Genomic DNA, 13,491 nt, shown 5'->3' with positions numbered 1-13,491 from the left:
GGCACTTGGCAGCCATTGACTTTTGAGATTGTGGTGAAATTAAAGTTTAAATAGGAAGTTAGGGATTCGATGTCACTTCAAATTACTTTTTGATAAATCTTTGATAAATAGCAAGTTTGAGCTCAAAACCTCTTGTTAGATATGCTATAAAAAATCTTCATATTAGTGGTCTACAACCTAAGATTGATAGGCTGTTGCATATTGAAGAGTGTAGAATGGAAATGACCCAATATTAACTAAATCTCAGTCTTTTTCATGTTATGGTGGGACATGAAAACAACATATTGAAAATGAAAGAAATGTTATCTTAAGGAAAGTGACAATGGCAAGAATTTCTTTGGCAAACTTACTAATCAAGTTGACAGGCATCATTCATTACAAGTTTCACTCAAAGTGAATGATTAGATTAGATGGGATCTAGACTTGTAATTCAATTAATCATTTAAAAGGGTTTACTATCACTTATGTAACTCGGGAAATTAATATAAATTATTTTAGGAAAAAAGATTATTTTAATTCACAAGCCCACATTGACATTGTGGGTATTTGACAACTATAAAGCACATTGATGAACAAATCTGAAACACATCCACTTTTCTCATTTTTATCTTGTTATTTACATGCACAATAAAACACTTTCACAATCTTCCTCGCTTCTCTCACCAATCACTACTCAACTTTGTCACACACGCACAAAAAAATGGAGTTCCAAACTCAACACAACAATGAATCAAACCAAATCTCAAACTTAGAAACAGAACTAGAAATTACTCCAAATGGCCAAACCCAAGATCCACATGAGCCTCAAGTTTTCGTTGAAGACTATGACAGCTGCTGCTCCACACCTTATGTTAGCGCTCCTTCAAGCCCTGGCCGGGCACCTGGACTTGGACCAGTATCCATCAATGGTGGGTTCTTTTATAGTGCACCAGCTAGCCCTATGCACTTTGCAATGACCTCAGTAGCTTCAATGGTGTCATCAACCCAACCATCTTCTCCTGATAACTCAGTGCCTCTTGGTTTTGAGTTTGAGTTCTCTGGAAGATTTGGGTCTTCAGGGTCAGGTCAAACAGGATCCATGAGCTCAGCTGATGAACTTTTCTTAAATGGACAGATCAGACCTATGAAGCTATCCACCCACTTGGTAAGGCCTCAGGTTTTGGCTCCTTTGCTTGATCTTGAACATGAAGATGAAGAAAATGAATATGTTGATAACAAAGCAAGAGGCAGAGATCTGAGGTTAAGGGATAAGTCTTTACGGAGAAGAACAAGATCCATGTCCCCTTTAAGAAATGCTACTTTTGGTCTCAATATTGATGACCAAAGCATGTGCTTAGAAAAAGATTTAGGCCAGAAAGCTGACAGCAAGAGCGATGAGGAGATGTATAATGAAACAAGTGCTTCGATGTCAGCTTCTTCTTCCAGGTCTTCTTCAGCTGGAAGAAACTCAAAGCGATGGGTTTTCCTGAAAGATTTTCTAAGGAGCAAAAGTGAAGGAAGAAGCAACAATAAGTTTTGGTCAACTATTTCATTCTCTCCAACAAAAGAAAAGAAACCTGGGAGCAAAAGCAGTGCTGTGGTTCAGGAGTCTAAAAAGAAGCTAGGCAATGTATCAAGTGGGGGATCAGAGAATCAAAGAAGCAGTAAGAATAAGCCTGTGAATGGAATAGGGAAGAGGAGGGTTCCACCATCACCACATGAGTTGCATTACACAGCAAATAGAGCACAAACTGAAGAAATGAGGAAGAAGACTTTTTTGCCTTACAGACAAGGCTTGCTTGGGTGCTTGGGATTTAGTTCAAAAGGTTATGGTGCCATGAATGGCTTAGCTAGAGCTTTGAATCCAGTTTCCTCCAGGTAAACCAGTCAATTCGGGGAATATTGAAACAAATTGTATAGAATTTTTTTTTACCTTCTTAGCTTTTCGTTAAGAATTTTTATGATCATAAATGTATTTTACATCAGTTAGATCTTCTCTTTCGTTTTAAAAGAGAAGAAGTTGTCCCTCTAGAAATTATGAGGTTTAATTAATTTAGATCTAGTTGCCTTGTATAACATGTAAAACAATATGCTTCCCTGTATTTTGCAGTGATGATGTAACACTATCTAATATCTATTTTCCATTTATATCTCTTGTTGTACTTCCTCTGATAAAGGTTTATCTATAAGGACATTCATGTGTTGACAAGATATAAAATTTGAGAATAAAATTTACTACAAGTTTTCCGATTTGTTCATTAATCTAAACTGATTCTAAAATATAATGAACTTATTAAAAGAATGGTTACATTCTGCCAATGATGAAAAATCAATAATTAGAACAGTACCTGCCATTTTTTATGTATTTGTATGATTTAAAGGTGGGACTATAAAGGTGATAGGGTTTTATTGCAATCAATGTTTACATCTTTGTTCTTTGGGGTACCTAAGCAATGATCCATGTTTCATCATTATGAAACATTGTTCCTTTTAGATTATTGATGCAATAATATCACACACATGGTTCAGTTCAGGGCTCTCAAGTCTCAACTTCCCTGTTTACAATTTGGTGGCAGATGCTCAATGGTTAACACACATTAGCACCAGCACATGAGGATGCCCCCCATATGACCTGACCCACAATCGAAAAGAAAACTCTTGAAGTTTTGTTTGTTTCTTCTTGGTTCAACTGTGTGATGCACATGCACATGATGCTTATATTATATTGCATGAGGAATGGGTTTCTTGGGATTTTGGAAAGATATGAATTGACATCAACATTGCTCCTATGTTTACTTGTTTTGCCTCAAGAAAACTTGGGGAATTTTTGGGTTTATAGATAAAACTGCTTTTATTATTATTATGTGCAGTATTGAAGCATAGCAGTTAGATCTACTTGAAGAAATTATTAGATATGGAAATGATCACCATAAAATGTGATAATGAGCTATGGGCCTAAAGGAGTTTAGAGATTATGCGACATTGACTTGATTTTGATAGTGTTTCCAATTCTAAACAATTGATTAATCTTTTTTTGGCTTCTTCGATCTGGGTTTTTCCTTCTTTCTTGTGATCATCATGTCAATCCATTTCCTTCTAGGAAAAGGAAACTGAAAACTCCAACAAATCACATGAACAAGCTTGCTCTGCCTTTCCTAATATCCAACATTATGTCCCTTATGATTATTCATATAATTGTTTGTAGATAAGCTTGTTGTATGATTATTCATATAATTGTTTGTAGATAAGCTTGTTGTTAACCGGTAATTTTAGACCACAACCCCAAGCTATTGTTGAAACAGAAGGAAAGAAATCATAATTATTAGGTAAGGAAATATCAGATGAGAAGAGCCAAGAGTTATCGGATAAGTAGATTTCATATCAGGTCCCAACTCCAGCGATCTGTGGGGCATCTCAAATTTACCCTGGGAAAAAATAGTGGCAAAATCACATCAACAAGGTCCACCTAGGCCTGCCTCAGCTACATTATTGTGGACGGGCTTTTTTTACTGTTTCTGAGTTATCCCAAGAATCAATTTTGATGACACAAGTTATGGGTTTGTACAAGATTCCAAAATGCCTTTTTCTTGCGTCTCGCATGAATTCTATGGCCTCATATCCAACTCTGAAGTTACCAATTGCAAATTCATTTCCTTGTTTCTAACAAATACCTTAAGAACTAAGCATTTGGATACCAAATAGATGATGTTTTAAGTTAAAATGGAAAAAAGAAAATTCCCTTGACAGCTTAACCCAAAACCAAGTGGTTATGGTGGACCAGCCATTTGTCTGTTTCTACAAAGAATAATAATAGATCACATGAATTACCATCATTGGGTGGCCTAGGAGCCACTGGCCACGGACGTGGGCCAAAAGTTCCAGATTTTTTCACGTACTAAACTCATTTTCTCTAGAACTTGATTACTCCTGACAACCTTCACTCAAGCTTATCAAATTCCGGATGAGTCGGTCTTCTGTCTCTTATCTAATGCTCCTTGAATCCTGGTTCTAAGATTCACAGCACACAAATTGCCGGTTCCTAATGCAGTGTTTTCCATAATGGAACATCACTAATCTAATCCAAAACAGCTAGCCTGGGCCTGAAATAAGTAGTTACAACTCATCATCCAGAATAAACTATTATCAAAAGGCCCATTGAGACTCAGCTAGGGTGTGTTTAAATTGGCCGAACCTCATAGGCTCAAAACGCAAACAAGAGTTTGATCATGGCTATAGTAAAAAGCCTTATAGACTCCTTTAATTCAAAAGAAAGCTTGAATGGATCAAATAGAAGCTACAGATGAGAATATTAACTTGAAGGAAAACGGCACCGTTTTAAGGAGAAAGACACTACAAGGATACAACCCTTTCTGCTTTCTGGACTCCAATTAGACTTAAATCCCGCTTTAACGATTTAGGGTTTTGATTTGATGACTTTCAGTCCTCTCCCCAGCAATTTCGAATTAATCTAAGCCAATTTATTCTTCATTTTTCTGTATAATCAAATCAATGGCTACCAGCAATAATGTAAGAACAAATTTTCTTTTGAAAACATATTCTTTTTCTTCTACTTCAATTTTCATATTTTTAGCTATGGAATTTATTTGACTATGTTTGTTGCAGGCTCTTGGTGTTGATAATACCTTCAGAAAGAAATTCGATCGAGAGGAATATTTAGAACGCGCTCGAGAACGTGAGAAACAGGTTTTTTTTTTTTAATCAAAATCTCTTCTTTTTTTTTAATACTTGATCAATTTCTGCTAATTTTTTGAAAAAAAATTGATTTTGATTCAGGAAGCAGAAGGGCGAAGTAAATCCAAAGGTGGGCTATTTTTTTTTTTTTTATTTGATTAGCTTCTTAATCGATAGCTTTCTTTTTTTTTTTTTTTTTTTTTGGATTTAAGAAATTGAATTTGCATAGTGGAAATTGAATATATGTACAGCAAAAGGTCCTCCAGTGCAAAGGAAGCCTCTGAAACATAGGGATTATGAAGTTGATCTTGAGTCTCGTTTGGGTAAAACTCAGGTTGGTATAATTGCTTGGATTAAACATAATTATAATTTGTAATTCTTGTTTATGTTACACCATCTTGTTTTGATATCTATATTTTGCAGGTTGTTACTCCAGTTGCACCTTTAAGTCAACAGGTAATTTCTTATCATTTTCTTTGTTGTTCTGATGTTCATTGTTCATTGCAAATTGCATTTCTCGAAGAACAGCTTAGCTGGTTGATGTTCATCGATTCGTTTAGCTCATAGGGTATCCTATACACAGCTTTTGATCTACGAAGCATTGTGAATTTGTTGAATCAAAGTTTAAGGTTGTACAGCTGTCAATACTTCATGTACTTTAGGAGCAAACCCATATCAACCCAATTTTCGATAGACTTAAGTTGATTTCAACCTGTTGCACTTGTTACTCTTTTACCAAGTTATGGAATAAGGCTTTAGGAGGGTACTGAAGAAACAGTAGTATGTTTGCATTGCTATATGAATGAACGTTTGATTGTTTAGTAGGGTGTTAGTTCCACATGAATGAATGTTTGATTTATTATTTTTTGAACAAAGGACATGAAATAGAAGTGGCCTAATGGCAAAAGTACCATGTTTTCTCACTTTTATTGATCTCTGTAACAAACTTTTTATTTATTATGGTGATAAGGCATGTGTTGATTAAGTTGATTCTTGGCAGGCTGGATACTATTGCTCTGTTTGCGAGTGTGTAGTAAAAGATTCTGCAAACTACTTGGATCACATCAATGGGAAGAAACGTATGTGGTATTCTAGATATTCTTGTTTTATCATCTTATGGATGTGTGTTGACATATATAGACATACATATTAGTTTTTCATTAATATAATGGCCCCCCTTTTGCTCTGTTTTTCAGACCAAAGAGCTTTAGGTATGTCCATGCGAGTAGAACGGGCAACCCTTAAACAGGTACTCAGTTGGAAAGTTTTTTATGTGTTTTTAAATGCTTAACTGGTTTAAGTTGTAGAATTTAGAACCTCATTAGCTAACACAAGCTGTGTAGTATTTATTTTGAGATTTTAATAGTAGAAGTTATTTGGTAATGCAATCTAATAAACATGTACGTCCTTTAGAGTGATTGGAGTAAGAGTTTACGAATATTAGTAGCAAAATGCTGGGTGGATTGGAGCTTCTATTAAATGTATAAATAGATGAAAAGGCTGTATGTCCTTTTCTGAAACAAAAGGACGAATTTACCATGCAAGAAACTGGTTATATTTACTTGAAGATAGTAAAAACTAGAATCTGTGGCATATGAATTATAGAGGCCAAAAGGAGCTGTCGCCTTGGACATAGTGTGCTTCCTATTAATTTCCTTCCTTGCTGGTTGCAGGTTCAGGAGCGATTTGAACAACTAAAAAAGCGAAAAGCTCCTGGCAGCTTCTCAGAGCAAGGTGAGTCTTGTCTCAGTGCCTAAGTAGTTGTAATTTGATTATAGCCGAGCTCAAAATGATTGATGTCTCAACTCTTTCTTATTTTTTGTAGATCTTGATGAGCGGATCATCAAACAACAAGAAGAAGAGGAAGAGCGAAAGCGGCAACGACGAGAAAGAAAGAAAGAGAAAAAGGTGAATAGTTGGATTTGATAATTACTCAGTTGTTGTTTGGCCATTAGTTTATTGCTTTTTGTGTTGAGATGTTATGTTATGTAGTAAGCACTTTTTTTCAGCTCCAAGCTGTTTCCTAGAGCCTATTTTTAACTTCCTTATTATTGTTTCCTTATAGTAAGAACTTCTATATACTTCTCAAATTAAAAGTTGATTGTTGATTATTCTATGGGTTCAGAAAGAGAAGGCAGCAGAAGAGGAAACTGAAATTGATCCTGATGTGGCAGCTATGATGGGATTTGGCGGTTTCCGTTCATCTAAAAAATGATCATGTTTGTTTATGTAGTATTACTGTTTTTTTTTTTTTTCAATGATAGACAACTCCATGACTTTAGGTATTCAAGCCTTAGGAGATTGACTTGTAAGGTTTTCCAATGTTCTGTATCCAATGTTAATTTGAATGGTTCATTATTTACAGTTCATCTATTAATATATATTTATTACTATAAAATGTCGTTGGATTGTCTTACATAAAAAAAAAAAAATCTATTTATCGTTCATATTTGCTAGATGCTGTTGATATTTCATTTACATATCTTTCATTTATTGTTGAATTCTTGTTTATAATGGCATTTGCTGTATATAAACATTCCTTTTCTTTCCCTTAATTAATTTTGATGATCGGCCAATAGCCCATGCCTAATGAGACCTTTGAGTAAAGGCCTATGGAATATGTGTGCATCAGGTAGTTACTCCGGCAAAATCTTCCTTTACATGTTGGTAGAGAGATGGGTGAGACAAGTGGAAAAAAAAAAAAACTATCAGCCAACATGAAACTATGATAAAATACTTTAGTCAGGTTCCGTAATACCCCTCAAACAATAAGGTCTGTTCAATTGTGTTATTTCAGAGAGTACATCTGACTTAACTATGAATCAGAACTTCAATTGTTTATCTTCTCAAAAGGAGCTACCGTTTGTTTATCTTTTTTCACCTGCATTTCAAGAAGTTGTCATTTAATCATTTCAACATTATTTAAAACTACAAAAAACAGTAGATGAAAGAAGTGATACCAATGATGTATATCAGAGTTGATGTTATAATCAAATGATCACTTATTTTTGGTAGAAGCAAGTGCTAACCACAGTCCACAAGCGCATGCTACTTGTACAATAATCAGCTATGATGAAAGGAAATGAGCAATCATTTCACACGCCTGACATGGACACTGCATGCCCTTCCTTTTTATCTAAAAACAAGTACTTTACCAGTAACCACCCAACCTGCCATCACCTGTATATAAACATCCCAAGCCTCTCATTCTGTCAGACGATAATAAACACCATGGAGGTCTTTCCATTTCCCGTTAAATTTCCCATATTTCATTTTTTTATTGTCTAACTAGTTAATTAATTCACTTCAGTATTAATCAGATTTTGATGTCACAGGTTCTTGAATTCAAGGTACGTTTACACTGCAAAGCTTGTGAGAAAGCTGTCCGCAAATCCTTGCTCAAGATCGATGGTATATATCTACCTAGCATTTATCTCCCAGAAGATTGAAAGCACATATTATATATTTGCTTCAAAGGATTAGAGAAAGACTAATGCTTTGGTGTTATATAGGTGCAAAATGCGTGGAAATAGACATGATATCAAGTAAGATCACAGTGTTAGGGTATGTTAATCGCAAAGCTGTGGTGAAGGCTATTCATAGGACAGGGAGAAGAGCAGAGGCATGGCCATCAATATCAGCATCATCTCGTAGGGAGGACTACTTTAGTCCCAGACTTCCAAAAGGGTTCAGGTGCATTATTCCTCGATTTGGTTTCCAAAAGTTTGAAAAAGTAATGTAATAATGCTCTTTCTTAAGCTGTAAGCAAAGAAAAAGAAAAACAATTATTATTATTAATCATCGGATCCTTTTGCTGGTGTTTCTGTAATTTACCGATGTCTGCCAACTTTCAGCCTTGGGGTAACAGTTAAGTCATGTTTCATTTTGGTTGAAGATATTGAAGTAGCCATGCTTTGCCAAAATCATGAATCTAATTTAATGTTTATATAAATTCGAGCACTATGATCAGAAGAATAATGTTTTTTTTCTATCGCTATAGAGCAACTAAAGATAAGATCATAATATAAAACCCAATAACCAATGTTAATATAGATAAGCTAATGATAAAGTTGTGCAATCTAGGTGCCTCGCTTATTTCACCCTGGAAATAATCCTCCACATCGAAATTCCCTGACAAAAGGGTAGCTCCTGCTAATTACAATTTTGTGATACTTAAGGTTGAAAGATTAGTAGAGATCAAAAAAGCTTTGACAAATGAAGAAAGAATGTTATGCAGACCAATGCTATGAAATCGAAATTTGAATAAAAGAAAAAGATTCCCATACCTCTTCTGCTTGTGCAGCTGCATCCAGCTCGGAGCACATCTCTCATGTTACGAACAGTGGCCTTGCTATAAAATGTGATGTCTGATAAAATGTTGTCAACACATTTAAGCACCAATTGTGTCTCAGCTAAGCAAGGTTCAGTGCAGAAGATGTCAGTAGCTTCACGAGGTATGTTCAGGTTAACACTCTCAATATATAAGCCTCATTGCAACCGGTATAAATTTGTACGTATATATCCATAAAAAATGCTACCAATGAAAAGGATTTTCAAAAGAAAATTGCAATGAATACTGGTACGCTCGATATTAATCTTACACATTTGTTGTTGAAACAAAAGAAAGCTTTTGCAAGGGATTGTGTGGGAAAATTTTGTGCATTCCCTGTTTCATCATGTTCAAAAGAGCTGAGTATTAAATAATTGTGAAGGAACAAGGGAAATGATCAGGGTGATTAGCAGGAAAACAAAAACCTGAGTTTGCGTAGCAGCAGAATATGGCAACCAAAATTAAGTTGAAGCAGGTGAAACAATTGAGCTTTGATGTAGCTAACGCCCATTGTGCTAACTGTCACCAAATAACTGGATAAAGAGGATGGTTTTATTTGATACTAGAGGGATTGGTAACTTAAAAGGAAAAAAAGACAACCAAAAGATTAGACCACCTGGATTTGAATAAGAAGTTGGTTGGCAGCCTGCAAATTCTGCTTAGGAGAAAACGCAGGGACAAAAATGAACTAAATGGAGAGTAAACAAGGAGCCAACTCCGTATTGGCGTTTGCAATGTTTGGAATTTAGCGGTTGACAGAGTTAGTTTGCAAGTTGTGTCAGATATTCAATCCAAATATGGTATCTCTTGTATGTTGAGTGGTGAACACTTGCACAAACTCAGAAAGTCTGACAAAAGTAACTTTTCATTTCTCTGTCATTGGATAGCAACAATTGGAGATGCGGGGTATCGATCCCCGTACCTCTCGCATGCTAAGCGAGCGCTCTACCATCTGAGCTACATCCCCATTTGTAAGGGGTGTTTATGAAAAGCTTTACTGTTCATAAAGTTTAGTAAAATTATTGACAATATATTTAACTATCACATATGCTAAATCATAATTCCACTGGCTAACAGGTAGATTAGGCTGGGTGGCTTTGAGGTCTCATGGCTTCAGGGCACGACCTTACAGCAGTTGCACTTCAAAATTCACTTTTGTGGACATTAATTGGTTCAACCATGCATAATTTGATGGTAATTGCTATGATTTCATGAGCATAAAATTACAAATGAGCTAAGATTTCTGTCAGAAAATGTCAGGTTGGATTGATCTTGAATAGCAATGTATGCTATTAGAAACATGTTTGTTTCAATCTCAAATCTAGCAGAACAACAAAAAAATATTAAATCTTATATTTCATAATTCTTAGACCGTGTGAAAGACCAAAAAAAAAAAAAAAAAAATCATATTATGTCGTTTTAAATCACATCTGAAAAGGATCATGTCCTAAATATAGACTAGAGATACTCCAGTCCAAAATATAAACTATAGAGATAATAGAACTGAAAGGGTGTGAGTCACATCACGTCTGTTAAATGAGTATAGTTAAATTACAAGAATGAAATAATGAATATATTATTAGTATGATAAAGGCAACAATGGACAACGAGGGCATGATTAAAGCAAAAGTATCACCCTCTAAATAAACATTCAGGGCTCAAATCATCAATTACTTGTATGTCTCATTGTCTCGAAGAAGGGAGCTTGTTTACCAATTCAAACAAAAATGGAAGGAAAAAAAAAGAAAGGGATAAGAGAAGAGAGGAAGGGTGGGTATCGGGTGGTTTGAAACATCTGCAACAATGATTTCTGAAAGTGTTCCATCCAACTCAATTCTGTATAATAATAACACTAAAAAAAATGCATATCTAAATTTCCTCTAGCTACCTACTTAATGTACTGAGAAAGCCACTTGAAACCATCTCCATAACCCATTTTACGGACAATGCTACACATAAATACTTCAAGGGGACGAACATTTGAGTCTCCCAAGTTGACCTTACCCTTGCCTGTGGTGAAATTGGTCAGGCCAAGGTGATATCGCAACTCATCTTCTGAGGCAGCATATGGTATATCAATCTTGTTGCCCAAGATGAGGAATGGAACGTTAGTCAAGGCTTCATCAGAGAGAAGAGCATCCAACTCCTTTTTTGACTCAGCAAACCTCTCCTTGTCATAAGCATCCACCAGATAAACAACCGCATCCACCTACAAACAAATTTCATATTAGTTTATTTATGCTCTGCAGAAAAAGAGAAGATAGAACGTTCCAGTAATATTGCCTCCTTCATAACATGACACCAGTAATAACAGAGCCTTCGAAAACTTGCAGGAATCCTTTTACCAGACACAAAACAAGCTAAGGAAAGAAGAATCAGAGTGCAAAAAGAGACAAATCCTTTTTTTTTTTTTAACAAAAGAAAAATAGAATTTATTTCTACCAGCAACGTAATCTTGATATTGTTACTTCAGTAAAAGAGATTGCAGATATATCGTGTGTGGTGAGGAACTATTAAAACACCTTTTCAAAATTAAAGGTGCTATTGGCGAGCTCCCATCCTTATTCTTTGCGCCTCATGAATCAGATAATCACAAGAATCATTATCTGGGATTATAGGGTCACATTAAAATAATACAATAACAAGACACTCTTGCAATCATAAGGAATATGAAAGAAGAAAAGTAATCTGCCAGATGCATATTACAACCAAATTTTCAGATCCCTATTCGCACAACAAACTTTACCATATTGACCATATTTGAAATATAGCTAATGCACTTTAGAATTTCTCACCTTATGTTCAATTCATAAAGAGCTAGCATTTATAACTAATGAAATCTCTTCTCCACATCATGAATAAACACATTAGAAAAATCAAAATGCAATTAAAAATCACAAGAGAAGTGCATAGTTAGAGTCTGAAGACAGAATATTAGAAATGTACCTTGGCATAGTAATCTTTCCAAACTCTTCGAGCAATCTGATGGCCTCCCAAATCAAAGGCCTTAAACTTGATTTTCCCAATACTCAATTCCTCTGATGTGGGATGCTGTGTTGGCTGATGCTGAACTAATCTCTGCCAAATCCCATTACCAACATCCATTAAAAACCAACTTTCAATCACCTTATTATTGAAGAAAGCAATCAACTCCCCCACCCCTTTTCAATAACAATTAAAAAACCATTCCAGTTAAGCAACTAATCTCTACCAAATCCCATTAATAATACAATATTACCTTTAATTAAAAGTTTATTAGCATAAAAGACCATTGTCAAATCAGAAAAATTAGAGCTTTATTAGAAAAACCAACAGTATTAACAGAAATCTAATTCCTAAAATTGTAAAGTTATTGGATTTCACCAACATTCATTTAGCAACCATATCACAATAACTTTAGATAATAATGATAGTAATAATTAATGTTGAATTATGAAAATACCTCATCTTTAAGCATATGAAGCAGAGTCGTTTTGCCGGCGTTATCAAGTCCTAAAAACAAGATCTTGGCCTCTTTTTGCCATAAACCAAGGGAAGCAAGGATCCCATAGAACCAATCTAGGAAAAACATGATTTAATCCCTTCACTAAAAATAATTAACCCTAAAACAAAAATTCCCCAAAAAAAATTGAATCTTTTTATTAAAAATCGGTCAGAGGAAAAAAACATGTAGAAAGGAGTGACAAGGTGAAAGAGTGGCGTATTAATGGGTATATAAGAGGAGGGGAGTGGGTTGGCGAGTTTTGATGGGTGAGTTGCTCGGACCAATCAAGTGGTTTGAATTGGGGGGTGGTAGGTTGGACATAATGGGTCAAACAAGGCCGTTTCCGTTGTGAAATCGATCGGATCTGTTGATTTTGGATCTGCTCTTTTGGTGAGAGGATGTGATTTTTGGGCCTGCTTTAAACGGACGTGTTATCGCCTGATGGATTTTTTTTTTTTGTAACCAACTATGTGCCATTGTTTCATAATTGTTTTTAATATAAAAGCAATTCTGTTGTTTAAATAAAACTAGCGGGTGAACAAACAAAAGTTAGGTAATGTTTTTTTTGGCCACAGAGATAGTGTTTTTTGTTTAAAGTTTTAATCTACGATTTAAATCACATAGTCTATTATTTATCTAATCGAATAAATATCGTATATATAAACCCTCTTAAACTCGTAATACTTAAATATTAAATTTAATGATATATTAATTGATTTAAAGGTTAATGACATCAAAGAGATGATATTAAATGTGTGAATTTTTTAAATATAAAAATAAATAATTATTCCTAATGTTATTATTTTATTTAGGTCTTAAAATAAATTTATTAACAGAAGTTATGTTCAATTAATTTTATTATTATTTTTTTTGGCCAATGAAGGATAAAGAAGTTAAGTGGTCATCAATCGTTAAACATGTAATAAAAATCTGACTTTTGAACTAGTTAATGAGCTTACAGCTAAGTAAAATATGAAACTAATTTATTGTGTATACATTCTAAATT

General features: G+C 34.7%; 4 protein-coding genes and 2 non-coding genes across 7 annotated transcripts; 3 read left to right on the top strand and 3 right to left on the bottom strand.

The window, feature by feature from the left end:
* Window positions 1-571: 571 nt before the first annotated feature.
* LOC111295078 (uncharacterized) lies at window positions 572-2,220 on the top strand. The gene has a single exon (XM_022888438.2). The coding sequence runs from the start codon at window positions 701-703 to the stop codon at window positions 1,859-1,861; it is 1,161 nt and encodes a 386-aa protein (XP_022744173.1). The 5' UTR covers window positions 572-700; the 3' UTR covers window positions 1,862-2,220.
* A 1,963-nt stretch (window positions 2,221-4,183) lies between these two features.
* LOC111295277 (C2H2 and C2HC zinc fingers superfamily protein) lies at window positions 4,184-7,069 on the top strand. 2 transcript variants are annotated; one of them, XM_022888712.2, is made up of 10 exons: window positions 4,184-4,506; window positions 4,603-4,683; window positions 4,774-4,801; window positions 4,923-5,005; window positions 5,095-5,127; window positions 5,672-5,750; window positions 5,868-5,920; window positions 6,345-6,405; window positions 6,497-6,579; window positions 6,737-6,961. In XM_022888712.2, the coding sequence occupies exons 1-10, from the start codon at window positions 4,489-4,491 to the stop codon at window positions 6,737-6,739; spliced, it is 522 nt and encodes a 173-aa protein (XP_022744447.1). In that variant the 5' UTR covers window positions 4,184-4,488; the 3' UTR covers window positions 6,740-6,961. The 2 variants fall into 2 exon arrangements, with proteins under 2 accessions (XP_022744447.1, XP_022744446.1); XM_022888711.2 differs by having other exon boundaries at window positions 4,189-4,506; window positions 6,797-7,069.
* Window positions 7,070-7,203: 134 nt separating this feature from the next.
* Window positions 7,204-8,500, top strand: LOC149514916 (heavy metal-associated isoprenylated plant protein 22-like). The gene is made up of 3 exons (XM_089743034.1): window positions 7,204-7,908; window positions 8,007-8,082; window positions 8,184-8,500. Exons 1-3 carry the CDS (start codon window positions 7,741-7,743, stop codon window positions 8,411-8,413), a joined length of 474 nt encoding a protein of 157 aa, XP_089599160.1. The 5' UTR covers window positions 7,204-7,740; the 3' UTR covers window positions 8,414-8,500.
* Window positions 8,501-9,895: 1,395 nt separating this feature from the next.
* TRNAA-AGC (transfer RNA alanine (anticodon AGC)) lies at window positions 9,896-9,968 on the bottom strand. The gene has a single exon. It is a non-coding gene; the product is annotated as a tRNA-Ala (tRNA).
* Window positions 9,969-10,619: 651 nt separating this feature from the next.
* On the bottom strand, window positions 10,620-12,715 carry LOC111295415 (small COPII coat GTPase SAR1A-like). Its single transcript, XM_022888890.2, has 3 exons — window positions 12,444-12,715; window positions 11,948-12,079; window positions 10,620-11,210 (listed from the first exon to the last, which is right to left on the bottom strand). The coding sequence occupies exons 1-3, from the start codon at window positions 12,570-12,572 to the stop codon at window positions 10,890-10,892; spliced, it is 582 nt and encodes a 193-aa protein (XP_022744625.1). The 5' UTR covers window positions 12,573-12,715; the 3' UTR covers window positions 10,620-10,889.
* LOC149514915 (small nucleolar RNA snoR83) lies at window positions 11,495-11,614 on the bottom strand. Its single transcript, XR_016327893.1, has one exon. It is a non-coding gene; the product is annotated as a small nucleolar RNA snoR83 (small nucleolar RNA).
* Window positions 12,716-13,491: the final 776 nt, after the last annotated feature.

The sequence above is a fragment of the Durio zibethinus genome, chromosome 14, assembly GCF_047325235.1.
Source record: "Durio zibethinus cultivar Kanyao isolate XHJ-2024 chromosome 14, ASM4732523v1, whole genome shotgun sequence".
Classification (NCBI taxonomy): Eukaryota; Viridiplantae; Streptophyta; class Magnoliopsida; order Malvales; family Malvaceae; genus Durio; species Durio zibethinus.
The sequence above is the reverse complement of the archived record's forward strand: the minus strand, read 5'-3'. Positions and strand labels throughout refer to the sequence as shown.

Bases quoted from the DNA above. Each gene is read 5' to 3' on its own strand.
- LOC111295415 (XM_022888890.2), bottom strand. From the start codon at position 12,572: ATGTTTTTCCTAGATTGGTTCTATGGGATCCTTGCTTCCCTTGGTTTA. The intron at 12,080-12,443 runs GTATTTTCATAA...GGGATTTGGCAG, and splicing joins TTCATATGCTTAAAGATGAG to AGATTAGTTCAGCATCAGCC. The intron at 11,211-11,947 runs GTACATTTCTAA...ATTTGTTTGTAG, and splicing joins GGAAAGATTACTATGCCAAG to GTGGATGCGGTTGTTTATCT.
- LOC111295277 (XM_022888711.2), top strand. The intron at 5,006-5,094 runs GTTGGTATAATT...TATATTTTGCAG, and splicing joins CTCGTTTGGGTAAAACTCAG to GTTGTTACTCCAGTTGCACC. The intron at 6,580-6,796 runs GTGAATAGTTGG...CTATGGGTTCAG, and splicing joins AAAGAAAGAAAGAGAAAAAG to AAAGAGAAGGCAGCAGAAGA.
- LOC111295078 (XM_022888438.2), top strand. From the start codon at position 701: ATGGAGTTCCAAACTCAACACAACAATGAATCAAACCAAATCTCAAAC.
- LOC149514916 (XM_089743034.1), top strand. From the start codon at position 7,741: ATGATGAAAGGAAATGAGCAATCATTTCACACGCCTGACATGGACACT. The intron at 7,909-8,006 runs GTCTTTCCATTT...TTGATGTCACAG, and splicing joins CGATAATAAACACCATGGAG to GTTCTTGAATTCAAGGTACG. The intron at 8,083-8,183 runs GTATATATCTAC...GGTGTTATATAG, and splicing joins ATCCTTGCTCAAGATCGATG to GTGCAAAATGCGTGGAAATA.